Here is a 14,529-nt window from a genome sequence, read left to right as displayed (position 1 = left end):
TCTCTTTACTCCCGCCGGCTGGGAAACGAGGGCTCTAGCACTATTGTTCCGGCACTGGAGAGGACCCAGGGACGGTCGGAAACATCAGTCCTTGAGCCCAGAAAGGAACATGGGGACGCGCACTTACGCAGTACAAGGACGGACTGGGCGGGATCGAGGCTTGAGCCCAGTGCGCTGGGGCGACAGGACGTGCGGCTTCGACTAGGAAGTTAAGCTTTGGATCTGGTCGCCATCAGGTAAGGGTCGCACTGAGCATGGGGAACTCTTATTATTCATGGTATGGATAAGACCTAAAGGGGGTCAGGAAAGGATTCCCAGGAGTTCCGATGAGGGGCCGGGGATAAATAAACCCTGAGGCTACAATGGAGCAAGCCAACGGAGGGAGTTTTGGGAGGAGCCCACGTAGCTACGGAAGGGCCTTGGGGGCGGGGATCGCGAGGAGCGGGGCTTCCGGGGAAGGGACGGCCCCCACGGGTCTTCTCTTTATGGAAGAGAAGTGGGCGGAAGGGAAGAGGCGCGGCCTAGGCAAAGGGCGGGTTTCCAGATCTCCCAGCCCTGGAAGGGACGAGGCGTGGCTTGAGGTGGCCTAGCCCCCGCCTACCGCACTCCGAACCGCGGAGGCGGCGACGTTGGCGGCGGCCGATCTCCCCCCCACACTGGCCTCGCTTGCTGCCCAGCAGAAGTCGCAGTTGCCATCAGCTCCAGGCCGGGGCCATGGGCGCCCTGCGCCACCCGGGTCATGAGGACGGAGGCAGAGGCAGCGGGGCAGCCGCTCGAGCCCGGTCAGTGCCTCTCAAAAGGGCCTTGCCCTCACCGGGGGAACCGTGGGGGGGACTCCGCCCTAGTGCTGGGCAGGGTCTGGGCGTGCGACCTTGGGCCTTCTGCGGCTTCAGCCCAGCCTGGAAGCTTCTAGTGGACCTTAGCTAGGTGGCTGTTCCTTCTCAGCTCCTGTCCTCCACTTCTGGTTGTTTCTGAGTCTCCCGGGGCTGGAACCTCGGGGAGTTCTGAGAGCAGTCAAGTAGCAAAGTCCAAGGGGCAAAGGTACTACCTTCCCCAGAAACAACTAGTCCTGCTTGAACCATGTTGCGTGATCCTGTTCCCACGGGGAACTGTGGAAAGCCTGGGCCTCGGAAGGGGAAATAACGGCCTGAGAGCCCTCAGCAAAGGGAAGGACTTTTTCTCTGACTGCCCAAACGCAGCGCTTTTGTCTTACTACTGTTCTCTGGTTCCCTCTGCCCCGAGGAAACCCGGGCCCCTTTGCTTGCTCAAGAGGTGGGGAAACCTGGCAGTCATGGTGGAGCTCTGCTTAAGGCGCAATAGTTGATATTAATAAACTGTTCCGGCGAGGTGCCATCTCATGGGAGGGGCCAGGGGTTTGGGACCCAAACCCTTTAGTGTCAGTTGGAGAGTAATAGCACGTTCAGGGAGTGATTCCTTCCGGTTGTAGTCTGGAGCAGGACTTAGACCTATCCTGGGATTTACATTTTTACTCCTCCACTTATCTAACTGTGAACTTGGACAAGATCATTTCCCTTTCTTAGCATTGGCAGACAGTGGCTCGCTTGTGCAGGGCGCTGAGAGGTAGATAGAGCGGTAAAGTGTTTATAGACGATGGAACATTAGTTTTCATAAATCCCGCGGAAGCAGGCTGCTGCTGTCATTTTTACTTTTTAAGTTGAGCAGGCTGAGGCTGAGAGGGATAAAGCGTCCCGGGGGAGTTGACAGCCTTCCTTCTCTAGTGACAGCCAGACAACCACAGCAGACCCTAGCTCTCAGGTAGTAGGGTCAGGTCGTGTCTTGTCTTTAGGCATCGATATCAGCAGCAGTCTTGGGCTCTGAACTCTAAAGCTCTTATCTGGACAAGTGCCAAGACCTCGCCTATACTTATCACCTACTTCCAGAAAACATCTGGCCTATGCCAAGATCAGGATAGCCAAGCAGGAATGTTTGCCGCATGAGGCCTCCGAAGCTAGGGGTTTTAAGACTGAGTGAAAGATGAGGGACAGCTGAGTCTCTTAGCAACTGTCCTAGCCCACATTTTCTCAGTGTAAGAGAAGGCATGGCCCAACTAATTAGAGCCAGAGCGTAGGCCCCGGAATGAGGAGGGAGTCTACAACAGAGTGATCTGGAAGCCTAGCACTCATGGGCATTGTAGAGACAGGTAGGCATTTGAAGGGGTAGAGCTTTAAACAAACAAACAGATTTATTCAACAGCGTATCTGAATGCCAGCTGTGGGTGAAGGCTGGGAAGAGGCAAATGCAACCTTGGCCCTACCTGCCTGTTAGAGTTCTCAGGCTGACTAGAGAAAAAGCAGATGCCCTCTCTATGAGCAGGTTGTGGAGTAGGAGGAGAGGGGGGAGCAGAGCATTTGGGTGTCAGAGATGAGAATGCCACATTCCAGATCATTGGGTAGATAAAAGCAAAAGCTGGGTGGAAATCAGCCTGAGTAGATCAAAGCAAAAAGGCCATTTACAGCCTCCGTGAGGGTTCTGGAAAGGGAAGACACCCATCTTGATAGCGCCACACTCTGCAAGAGTTTTCCACTAGCGTATTGTGGAGAATAAGAGTCTCTGGAGACCGAGGTTTACATCACCTTAGTTTGCCCACAGCCTGTCACAGTTTCTTCAGTATGACTTCCTTCCTTCCTTTTTTTTTTAAAAAAAAATTTTGTAGCACTGTGGATTGAACCTAGGTCCCTGACAATGCTACACCTCCAGCCTCAAGTATAATGATGGGTTATTTACGAAGCATCAGATACTAGGCAAGGAAACAGCAAACAAGACCAGCAAGTTCCCTGGTGCCTTAGTCCATTTACACAACCGAACAATTTATAAACAATAGGAACTTATTTTCTCTTAGTTCTGGAGGCTGAGAATTCTATGAGGGTGCTGGTAAGTTCAGTACAAGATCCATCTGTTCCTTGTAGACACCTCTCTAGATATGCCCACATGACAGGAAGAAAGGGGGAGACCTTGCATAGCAGAATATCAGAAGGACAAAAAGAAAAAGGCCTATGACTGTTAACTTTTTTCCCCTTCCTTTTCTTCCTTCCTTCTTTTCTTCCTTCCTTCCTTCTTCCCTACCCTCCCTCCCTTTCTTAGATTTCCTTTATAAATTTTTTTTTTTTTTTTTGGTTTTTCGAGACAGAGTTTCTCTGTGGCTTTGGAGCCCGTCCTGGAACTAGCTCTTGTAGATCAGGCTGGTCTCAAACTCACAGAGATTCACCTGCCTCTGCCTCCCAAGTGCTGGGATTAAAGGCGTGCGCCACCACCGCCCGGCTCCTTTATAAAATTTTATAGGTCTTGAGTGTCTTGTCTGTCTGTATGTGCACGCAGGTGCCCTCAGGGGCTAGAATAGGCTATCAGAACGCCTTGAACTGGAGTTACAGACAACTGTAAGCCTCTGTATGTGCTTGGAACTAAACTGTGCCTTGGTCTTTTGCAAAAGCATCAAGTACTTTTTAGCGGCTGAGCCATCTCCAGCTTTTTAGTTTTAATTGTCAGCCTGACATAATGGATAACCATGTGGGAAGAGAGTCTTACTAAGGAATTGTCTAGGTTAGATTGGTCTGTCGGTCTGCCTGTGAGGGGTTTTCCTAATGGGTTTATTGAACTGGGAAGACTCACCCTAAATGCGGGCAGCTCTGTTTCCTGAGCTGGGCCCCAGACTGATAGGAAGCGGGGAAGGGGATATGCAGAGGCATGTGTGTTCTTCCCATCTGCTCCTGATTTTGGATGTGGTGTGATTGGCTGTCTCCTACGACTGTGGCTTTCCAGACATGATGATGTAACCTGAAGTTGTGACCTAAATTAAACCCTTTCCCCCAAAGTTACTTTCGTCAAGGTAGAAAGACACAGCCTTTTATTTTTCCTGACCCTTTGTAAGGCACAGATTCAGAGTCCTCATGACTGAATTACTTCCCTAAAGACCCAATTTCTTATTTAAAGATTTGTTTGTGTGTATGAGTGTTTTGCTTGTGGGTTTTTGTCTGTGTACCCGGGAGGGCAGAAGTGGATGTTGGAGACTCCCCCCAGAACTGGGGTTATACCTGGTTGTAAGCCACCATGTAGGTGCTGGAAACTGAACCTAGTTCCATTGGGAGAGCAGCCAGTACTCATAATTGCTAAGCCATCCTTCTAGCCCCTCAAGACCTGTTGTGCCTGCACCACAGGATGCCTAAACAAGACTACCACAGAGCTGGTATCTGATACAAACACACTGGGGTTTATTGATTCCAAGTTAGCTAACTTGGATGTAATCTAGCACACTGCTGCAGGGGTGGGAGAGAATGACCCCCAGGCTTCAGGGTAAGGGATTTTAAAGGGAAAAGCTGCAGGCAGAATGGCACAGGCCTTGGCATTCTGGGACTGGGTAAAAGTAACTTCTGAATTCGTTGGTTAGGATATAGGGGAGTTTTAAAACAGTGACTATCAGCAGACAAGGATTTCAAAACAGCAGTTCATCAGATACCTACAGGGACATTTGAAGCAAGCAGATGTTGTCTGGATGCCCTGGTGGGTCACTTTGACCAGGGCAGGCAGTTTGTCGGGAATGTTTGATTTTGCTGGGCTGCATTCTCCCCCCTAGTTAGGTCCTGTCTAAAATGGAGTTCTTTCTCAACGTGGAGTTTGTTCTGCTCCTTCAGCCCCAACGACTTCTTACCATCACCACTGTGGGGTTTATGTTTTAATGTGAGTTTTGATGATGAGGGATGCAGGCTCAAGCATCACTGTTCTTCGGGAAGCTCAAGACTTGGTGAGGTGACAACAGCAGCTTTTTGGGTTACTTTTGCTAAGCACCGAGTGACACAGACAGGCTCTCAGGAAGAAACACCCTTCTCAGCCATCAAATGCAATCAGAAAAAAAGCCCTGAGGAGTCTTGAACCAAGGCTGAAATGCTAAGAACAGTAGAGAGAATTTGCTGGTCTTTTTTTTTTTTTTTTTTTTTTTTTTAGTTTTTCGAGACAGGGTTTCTCTGTAGCTTTGGAGCCTGTCCTGGCACAAGCTCTTGTAGATCAGGCTGTCCTCGAACTCACAGAGATCCGCCTGCCTCTGCCTCCTGAGTGCTGGGATTAAAGGCGTGCGCCACCACCGCCCGGCCAGAACATGAGAGAAAAAGAGTTCCAGACCGAGGGTGGCACATGTGCAAAGATGGCTCCAGCACAGTTCAGACTGCAGGCTTCATAGGACAACTGAACAGACGAAGCTGGAGTGAGTCTGGGGGACCCAGGTTGAGGCGGGACCTGCAGGCTTTTGTAGAAGGCTAGAGATGAGATAGTGATTGCCCAGAGGAAGCCCTGGGTTCCATCCCCACTACTACCTAAAACTTGGTATGGTGGCACATGCCTGTAATCCCTTAGGAGGTAGAGGTAGAAAGATCAGAAGTTCAATGTCACCTTTGGCTACTTATCAAGTTTGAGGACACCCCATGCCTTCTAAGACCCTGTTACAAAACAAACAAAAAAAATGGTACGTATTGGGGGCAGTGAGGACGTCATTTATTAGCACGTTTTCACTTTTTTGTATGTGTGTTATATGCGTGTGTGCGTAAATCCAAGACTGACATCAGGTGTCTTCATGACCATCTCCACCTCACATGTTGAGGCAGGGTTTCTTATTCAGTTTGAGTTCGCTGTTTCTGCTAATCTGGCTAGTCAGCTTGCTCTGGAGATTTCCTATCTATCTGCTTGCTGGGATTACAGGTGATCGTGGGTACTGGGAATCTGAACTCAGGTCCACAATGCTGGAGGTCTATATCTGCCATCTGCCCATCTCAAGGACTTGTTTTTGTGACAGAGTTTTTCTGTGTAGCCCTGGCAGTCCTGGAGCTTTCTCTGTAGACCAGGCTGGCCTTTAACTCAAGAGAGATCCGCCAGCCTCTGCGTCCCAATTGCTGGGATTAAAGGTGTGTGCCAACACACCCAGATCTGAAGTACTTTAAAGATTAGAAACTGTAGATGAAATGTCTCTGGCTGTTTTGTGCGGGACAGGTGAGAGAATAGGATTTGGGAGGGGGGCGGGCAAGACTGAATTTACAAAATGGCTAAAGGAAAGACTTAGGTTTAGAGGTGCCTGGAGTAAAGGGATGAAGGGTATGAAGCCTCAGCTTTGCCTGGGCCCAGCGCAGGTGGTTCATGTGATTTCCTACGAAAGCATTATGCCTATTGTTGCTCTGTTTACTTGTGGCATTCTGTGAGCTGCCTCAGTGGTGGCCCATTTCAGAGGAGGAAGCAGACACAGAAATGTCAGGTGGCCTGTTTGCCACCTGACGTCCTGCCTCCCACAGGCACACCTGGAGGTGAACAGCCAGGAACAATCAGGAGTCCCTGTCCAGCAGGTGTGAACTGAGGCTTAAAGGATTATGGGGAGGGGGTGGGTGGGTGATGGGGGATTACTGGAGAGATGCGGACTGGCCTGCCTGGGGTTATGTTAGCCATAGAAATAGTGGCATTTTAACCAGTGCCTGAAGACGTGGGAGAGCAAGAGGTTTAAACTCAGACACCAGGTCAGAAGAGCCAGGAGAAAGTCTCTGGCTAGTGAATGTCACGGCTGTCAAACACAGGCAGAGGGAGTGATGGGAAAGACCTGGTAGGTGGGCTCCTGGGCTGACTTTGCACAGAGCTAGACAGCTGGCCCATGGGAGGTCCCAGAAATCCTCAAAGGGGAATGTAAGTGGACTAGGTTTTCATGTGAGTAAGTGAAGTGGTGACCAGTACAGAGAAGTCCCTCCTGGTTCCTTAAACTGTGTTTCCCTCCCTCTCTCTCCCTCCTGTATGGGGTGTGTGTGTGTGTGTGTGTGTGTGAGAGAGAGAGAGAGAGAGAGAGAGAGAGAGAGAGAGAGAGAGAGAGAGAGAGAGAGAGAACGAACATGTAGGCTTCATTCTATAGCCCAGACTGGCCTTACTGTCTTAGCCTCCAAGTCTTGGGATTGTAAGTTTGTGTCACCATACCCAGTTAGACTGAACTTTGTGCGTGTTCACGAGCTAAGCTGCTGCAGGTCACATGCCAGCTCGGCCTCCCCTCAGGGCCTCAGTTCAGAGCGTGCTGTTCCTCAGCCGTGTTGTGTTCTCTGAGGCATACCTATTGTTTTTTCTACCTGAGCTGTTGGTTGTCTGTTTATCTGTTTGTCCTTGCTGCGTACTGGGACAGGACCTTGCTGTGCTACTTGTTTCTGTACTGCAGTACAAGTGCCGGGCTCTTGGAAAACAGTTTTCAATCTGTTGACTAAATCAGACCAAGTCCCCTACTTCAGGAATAGCAAAACTCAATCCAGTGAGCAGAAGATAGGCAGCTCCTCCAGTCAGCCAATGGTACCAGAATGCCTAGGTGTGGCCCTTTCTGTTCCTCTTCACAGCCTGGAACACAGACTGAGAGGTTTGCCCAGGGTCAATACTAGCTAGATTCTGGAGGAGCAGTCTAGTTACCTAGCTTGTGTGACAGTTCCCTCTTCCTAGCTGTGGTCTTCCCCTGCTGCTCCTTCTGGAAACTTTAGAGCCAGGACCCCTTGGGACACAGGTGCAAGGGGCAGCACTGTAGAAGAGTTGAGGTCCAGGGGTGGGTATCAGTTCATGGGAAGCCAAAAGCATCTAGGAAATGTGTGCAAAGACCTTGTGTGCCCCCCCCCGAAATTGAGGGGTCACAGCTGATGCTGATGCTGCAGGGAGTGGGTCCTGGTGATGTGGAAGAACCCGAGCATGCTGAGGCAGCAGCTAGTACTCCTGTTCTGCCGTGCACACGGGAAGGTTCTGAGTAGGGCTGACTGGCTGTGTTGATGTTTAGGGAGAGTATTGGTGGTGTAAGACTTAACAGAGTTTCAGCGGAGGCTATAGTGGTGTTTCTGGTGGGCACTGTGCAGAGAGGATGAAACTTCTCTTGTTCCTTCGCAGGGGACTTTGTGCAGCTGCCTGTGCCCATCATCCAGCAACTATACCACTGGGACTGTGGCCTGGCCTGCTCCAGGATGGTGCTTCGGTGAGTGTCCACACTTGGTGTGGCTCGGGGATGAAACAAGGAGTAACCTGGATGGGATCTAATGTCTGCATGGGTTGGCTTTGCTTGAAACTTTAAAAGACCCAGTTTCCATCTGGGCCCTGTCATAGTTTAAATATGAACAGAACGGTGACGCCTAGGAGCTTGGGGTGATCAAGGAATTCACAGGTGTTCGGGTTGGGCGCTTACTGCATCTTCTACCCCTCTGATATCAGGATACCAGGGTGCTACATAAATAATAGAACCTTGATAGTCTGAACCCGAAAGGACCAATACTGTCACCTTGGACAAGAGTCTTTAGTTGGTTGTCTGGAGACCTAGATCAGTTCTCCTTACATACTTAGAGTTCTGGAAAAGATGGAGCATAATAAAACGTTTAGTGCCTGAAATTTTGAAAACCATTTCTGTGATCCAAGGGCTTTTTAGATATGTAATCAATGAGGCCAGAGAGAGCAGAAACTCCCCCAGGTTCACATAGTCCATAAGAGATGGAAGAACCAAAACCCAGGCCATTCACTGTGGGGCCAGAAAGTGTCCCAGGCTGCCAATCCCTAAAGTCACCATGGTGGTTTCATGATAAAGGACAGAGACCTCCGAGGATCAGAAGTGCTGGCAGTGGCTGTGGCACTCATATTGGAGGGTGACTTGGTCTAGCTTTGCCTCAAGAACAAGCTAATCTCTTTGCCCTCTTGTCTTCAGGTACCTGGGCCAGCTAGACGATGGGGAGTTTGAAAATGCCCTGCATGAGCTGCAGTTGACCAGGAGCATCTGGACCATCGACCTGGCCTACCTGATGCGCCACTTTGGTGTGAGACACCGCTTCTGCACCCAGACTCTGGGTGTTGACAAGGGCTACAAGAACCAGGTGAGCAGCTACCCTCTGGGCCTTCTTCACACGGAAAACCAGAGGTATAGGTCGCCCAGTTATCCCAGAAGAGAAAAGGATCAAATCCCGGACACTCGAGCAGTGCATGGGTGTAGAGAGATAAATGGCAGTGACAGATAGACTACAGACTGTGACTCTGAGATCTAGGCTCCATGGAACATTTGCACATTGAGTCCTGGCCTTCTGCATCTTTCTCTATGCAGCATAGGACAGGTCAAAGGCTGTGAGGTCGAACTCTGATTTTCACGACTGTCATTGGCTTGTTTTCTTTGTTCTCACCAGGGTAATTGGTATTCTGGAAGAAAAACATGTATTGTCCGTCTGTCTGCTTTTCTGTTGGTTTCCCTCTAAAAAAAAAATAATGCCATTGTAAATGGCTATGCCAACACACCGGTGTATTCCGTCCCCTTGCAAAGCCAGAGCCCGTCTTACCTGCCCTTGAGGCGATCTTGGCCTAAGCACCAAGTCTTGGCAGGGTCTCTGCTGGCCTTGTTGGCAAAGGGGCTGTCAAATGGTAGCCAGTGGCAGTCAGCCTAATTCTTCTTTGAATCTTCCATGCCAGGTAAAGAAGGCTACTAAATCTTAAGACAGAAAAAGGGGGCCTGAGAACAGAATGTCTTTGGTCTGCCTCCTGGGGCTCTGGTCACGTGAGGTCCCAGCATCAAGCAGAGTCTGTTTCATAAATCATGCCTGGCTACCCTGGGCTGTGACTGACCCATCCTGGCGGGGGTTGGAAGGGCAGCCTTGCCCTCCTTGATCCTTTGCTTTAGGCTACTGCTCATGTCTACCGGAGAGCTGCCTGACCAGTCCTCCTCAGGGAGCTCGTCCAAATCTTCTGCTCTCTCAGCTCCTGAGCATCCTTTTCACCCTCTGCATGGCCCTGCCCATACTCCAGCCAGGAACAGCCACAGCCTTCTTCCTGGGTATGCTAGGTAGAGCCACCTGCCTGTCGGTAGGGCCCCTCATTCTGCTATTCTGTAACCTGTTCTTTGCCTCATCTGAATGGGGAGTGTGCATCCGGGACGGGTGACCACTCCAGTCTGCCCTTGCTCCAGTCCTTCTACAGGAAGCACTTTGACACTGAGGAGACCCGGGTGAACCAGCTGTTTGCACAAGCCAAGGCCTGCAAGGTGCGCGTGGAGAAATGGTAAGCCTCCTCACCTAGCTTTCCTGGGTCACAGTGACGAGCCAGGACATGACCACTTGCAGGGGGCTCAGGGCAGGGGGCTCAGGGCAGAGGGCAGACAAGTCAAGTACGCATCTTACCACTGGGGATGGGTACAAACTTGGGGACATCAATTTGGAAGGTGGGGACAAGGGCCCACTGGCGCTGGCCAACCTCCCTCTTGGCCCACAGCACAGTGAGTGTGCAGGACATCCAAGCACACCTGGCGCAGGGCCACGTGGCCATCGTGTTGGTGAACTCCGGGGTATTGCACTGTGACCTGTGCTCCAGCCCCGTCAAGTATTGCTGCTTCACTCCCAGTGGCCACCGCTGCTTCTGCCGTACCCCCGACTACCAGGGCCACTTCATCGTTCTGCGTGGCTACAACAGGGCTACTGGTTGCATCTTCTATAACAACCCGGCCTATGCTGACCGTGAGTCCTGGGGGCAGGTGGGCCAGGGTAGCTTGTGTTAACAAACTTCCTCCCTTTCAAGCTGGTATGGCTCATGTCTCTCTCTCCAAAGCCTGTACCCCTCTGGGCTTGCCTTCTGGTCATACAAACAAACCTGCCCCTGTCCTGGCCTCCAGCCTCCTCTCCGCACACACTACCAGCTTGATTCTACTGCTCGGGTCCCCACCGTAATAGCTTATGTTCCACAAGCTGTAGCCCTGTACTAGGCTTCCTGGGATAGCCAGCACACAAACTAGATAATCTGCCAGACTGCCCGCTGTCCTCAGACCGTGGCGTGGAGAAGGACTGCCTGACCATCTGTGTGTCTTGAGACATTTAACATACTTTTTCTTCTCTCTGAGCCTCACTTTCTCTGTCTACTAAACTGGGAAGGTGTCAAAAGAAAGAACTAACTCAAGAAGGCCAGAATAGGCAAGAAAGGTTTCCTAGGGTTGGAAGCTTAAGCCAGGAGGTGGCAAGACAGGCAGAGCACAAACCCCATGCAGTCACCCACTGACCAGCTCTGTCTTTCCCACACCTGGCAGGAATGTGCAGCACCAGCACCAGTAACTTCGAGGAGGCCAGAACCAGCTATGGCACAGATGAGGACATCCTCTTTGTCTACCTGGACAGCTGACAGCAGGAGCCTGGCATGCCAGGCCCTCAGAACCTGAGTTCTACCCGAGCCAGACCCACTCAGGATTCCCACACCCGGGGCTGCTGGGGCTGCTTGACAAAGCCTCTGGGGAACTCTGTGACTGCTTTGTCCACCAGTGTCATTATGCCACTTATCCCAAACACCTTCTGTTGCTGGAGACAACCCAAGAGTGTCTAAGGGGAGTATATTGGGGAGTATCTCTCAAGACCCTAAGTCTGACTCCAGCTGAGCTCAGAGGAAGGCCTCAAGTCTGACTCACAAGGAGAGAGACAGGGACCCTGAGAGACCCTGGGGAAAGCAGTCCAATTCCAGGCCGGGCTCTGGGCCATGGTGGATGGCATCACTGCTCTCTCCTGCCTCCAATGGACTCAGGTCTCTGGGACTGGTTACGAGGCCTTGTTACCATGCAGCATAAGCGTACCTCATGGCCACTCTGAGGCCCTCTGACCCCTGGGATGCTGACAGCTTCTTAGCTTCTAGGCACCCTCCCATAGAATGGAAAGTCTTCAGGAGTAGGCGGGGCTGAATGGATGACAGCAGAGAGAATGTTCCAGGAAGAGGGCTCTGACAAGAGACTCCCCAGAGAGCCTCTCCATTCACCAACCTGACTTCCCACAGCACCGTCTGCCCTCTAAGTCCGGGAGCTTTCGAGGGTGGGTGCTAGAGGGCCTGGGTGCCTAACACAGCAGCAGCTTCCCATCACCCCGGTGTTCGCACTGGGAGCATTTGCACCGAATACTGGATCTCCTCCGTCTTGAAAGGCAATGCCAATGTCACATAGCACGGCAGGTAGCATCAACTAGAGCTGGGTTGTCTTTTTTGTTGTTGTTCTTGGTAGCAAGAATGTCATTTTATTGAGACAGTTTCCACTGTGTGGGGCGTAAGACTATAATAGATACAGGTACTTTGAAACCACTAGCGCTTCTTTACGTAGGCAGATAGGCCAGTTCAGGTCTTTCTGAATAAGAGGACTAGCATGGCCTGGCCAGCAGTCTGAGTGGTGAAGCTGCACCAAAGACACGAGCGAATGGGCCATTCCTAAAGAGACGTGGAAGCCCGCTCCTCATGGTACCCCAACAGCCTCTCGCCGTCCCCATGCTCCAGGGGCTTTGGTCCTTGAGTGCTCAAGGCATGCCGTGGCAGTAGCTGCTTCTCCTACCACCAGCTGGCCCTCATGGGAGTTTGAGGGACAGAGGTGGTCTGTGTTTACAAGGGCAGTCAGACCAGTCACTCATGTTATTTCTTAGTATGAAGGGAGATGCTGTTGGCTAGGCAGCCTCTGGGTTTCAGAGACCAGCACTGGTTTCAGTCTGATCTCACTTCTGTTGCCTTAATGCTGAGTAACCCAGGGCCCCAAGGAACTCTGGCTCCAAGCTCAGGAGCACCACATAGCAGCTCTGGGTATGGGTGTCCTCAGAAGAGGTTCAGATATAACTGTTGAGACTAGCGGATAGGAGGAAGTAAAGCCTTCACAACTGGATGGGATGAGGCATGGCACGCGGGCTCATGGGCGCTCATGGGAGGTGGCTTCCATAGAAGGGACCTTCCATAGGAGGTGGATATCTTTTTTTTTTTACAAATACTTTATTAATACAACATGCATAAACTATAAAGGAATAAGAGGTTTAAATATCTGCATTGTAACAAACAGGCGGCAGTTCAGCATCCAGGGTGGAGAGAAGACTGGAAAGGAGGTGGATATTTAAACCGTCTAGGACATTTAGGACATTTAAAAATACTCAGCCGCTGGACCCGGACAATGGCTTCTCAGGGCAAGGCACAAGTTAGAGGCCACCAGTCTATAAGAACAACCCGAGAGCAGCAGCTCTTCAAGATCCCCTGCCTGAGGAGGCTCACAGAGGCGGGGTCACAGGCACTCTGGTATATTGCACTAGTCACGAAAGCCTTGGCATCAGCGCCATGTGACACCCACTGTCGGCTTTGAGGCCACATGGGAACTGTGCGGTGTTCACTCTAGCCACAGGAAGGTGAGAGGGATCTTTTGCATAGCAGAGATTTTATACATAAATATATTTTGTTTGTAATGAGCCATTCTCAATAAACATTCTCACTGTATGGTGGTAGTCCCCTTTGTCTAGTTGTTGTGAAGCCGTGTTAACCTGCAGAGTTCCTGCCTCCCCAGATCGTCGCTGTGACTGCTTGGAGCCAGATCCTTGGGATGCCCTATCTAGTTTTTTTTTTTTAAAGATTTATTTATTTATTGTGTATACAACATTCTGCCTCGATGTATGCCCGCACGCCAGAGGAGGGTGCCAGATCTCAGTACAGATGGTTGTGAGCCACCATGTGGTTGCTGGGAATTGAACTCAGGACCTCTGGAAGAACAGCCAGTGCTCTTAACCTCTGAGCCATCTCTCCAGTCCCCCCCCCCCCCCCCCCGTCTAGTCTTAACTGGAGTTTCGTTTTCTGCCTTCATCAAGGCCTCAACCGAGTCTTGATGCTGGACAAGGATAGACGGTACCTATCCATTTCAGAACCCAGACTGGCTCTAGGAGATAGGACATTTGACCAAGGTGAGGGAGCTGGTCATCTCTACAAGGGGGCAGAGGCGCAATGGGAGGACTCCAACTGTTTCCTTTGCTCCAGCCTGCAGCCAGATAATAGGTCCTCTAGGCTTTTGACTGATACTGTCTGACAGAATTCACTTTCTTCAGGCTGAGTGAGAGTCACTGGTCCAGTTCCTTACAGCAGTCAAGGAGAAACTGCTGTCTCCTCTGCCCCCCTGCTTTACCGCCAGCAGCTAAAAAAAAGTAGGCCCAGTACCTTCCTGACCTCCTGTGTCTCACCGCCTGTCTTCGTGGTCCTTTTCATGGCTTCTCTACAGATCAGCTCCCGCTGAGCAACACTTACACCGGAGCTGTCGAGCAAGCCCAGGGTGACTACCTGAGGGTCCAATAACCCTGACGCTCCCTTTAAAATGCTTTAACCCTCTGTAGTCGAGAGTTTTGCTGATTGGAGTTTCCAACAGAGGGAAGCTAGAGGTGCCTCTGAGCATTTGGGGTTCACTGTGTCCCTGACACAGTGACCAGCTATTCTCCTTCAAAGCTGACTGGACAGTTTTAAAAAGAATTTATTGCTGGGCAGTGGTGGCACATGCCTTAATTCTAGCACTTGGGAGGCAGACACAGGCAGATTTCTGTGAGTTTGAGGCTAGTCTGGTCTACAGAGCAAGTTCCAGGACAGCCAGGACTGTTAAATATAGAAACCCTATCGGAAAAAAAATTAATTTATGTATATGGGTGTAGATAGAAGTTTCCTTCCTGCCTGGTCCCACAGCTGTTCAGTTCCAAAGAAACACACAGAGGCTTATATTAATTATAAACTGTTTGGCCTATTGCTCAGGCTTGTTATTAAACA

At 50.9% G+C, this 14,529-nt stretch overlaps 1 protein-coding gene across 2 annotated transcripts; it reads left to right on the top strand.

Annotated features, from left to right (window-relative positions):
- Positions 1 to 26: 26 nt before the first annotated feature.
- Gucd1 (guanylyl cyclase domain containing 1) lies at positions 27 to 13,244 on the top strand. 2 transcript variants are annotated; one of them, XM_057751163.1, is made up of 6 exons: positions 27 to 236; positions 7,888 to 7,972; positions 8,690 to 8,855; positions 9,932 to 10,023; positions 10,234 to 10,475; positions 11,039 to 13,244. In XM_057751163.1, the coding sequence occupies exons 2-6, from the start codon at positions 7,962 to 7,964 to the stop codon at positions 11,128 to 11,130; spliced, it is 603 nt and encodes a 200-aa protein (XP_057607146.1). In that variant the 5' UTR covers positions 27 to 236; positions 7,888 to 7,961; the 3' UTR covers positions 11,131 to 13,244. The 2 variants fall into 2 exon arrangements, with proteins under 2 accessions (XP_057607146.1, XP_057607145.1); XM_057751162.1 differs by lacking the exon at positions 27 to 236 and adding an exon at positions 584 to 782.
- Positions 13,245 to 14,529: the final 1,285 nt, after the last annotated feature.

This window comes from Chionomys nivalis, chromosome 19 (assembly GCF_950005125.1).
Source record: "Chionomys nivalis chromosome 19, mChiNiv1.1, whole genome shotgun sequence".
In the NCBI taxonomy this organism is placed as follows: domain Eukaryota; kingdom Metazoa; phylum Chordata; class Mammalia; order Rodentia; family Cricetidae; genus Chionomys; species Chionomys nivalis.
This window is presented reverse-complemented; position numbering and strand designations above follow the sequence as displayed.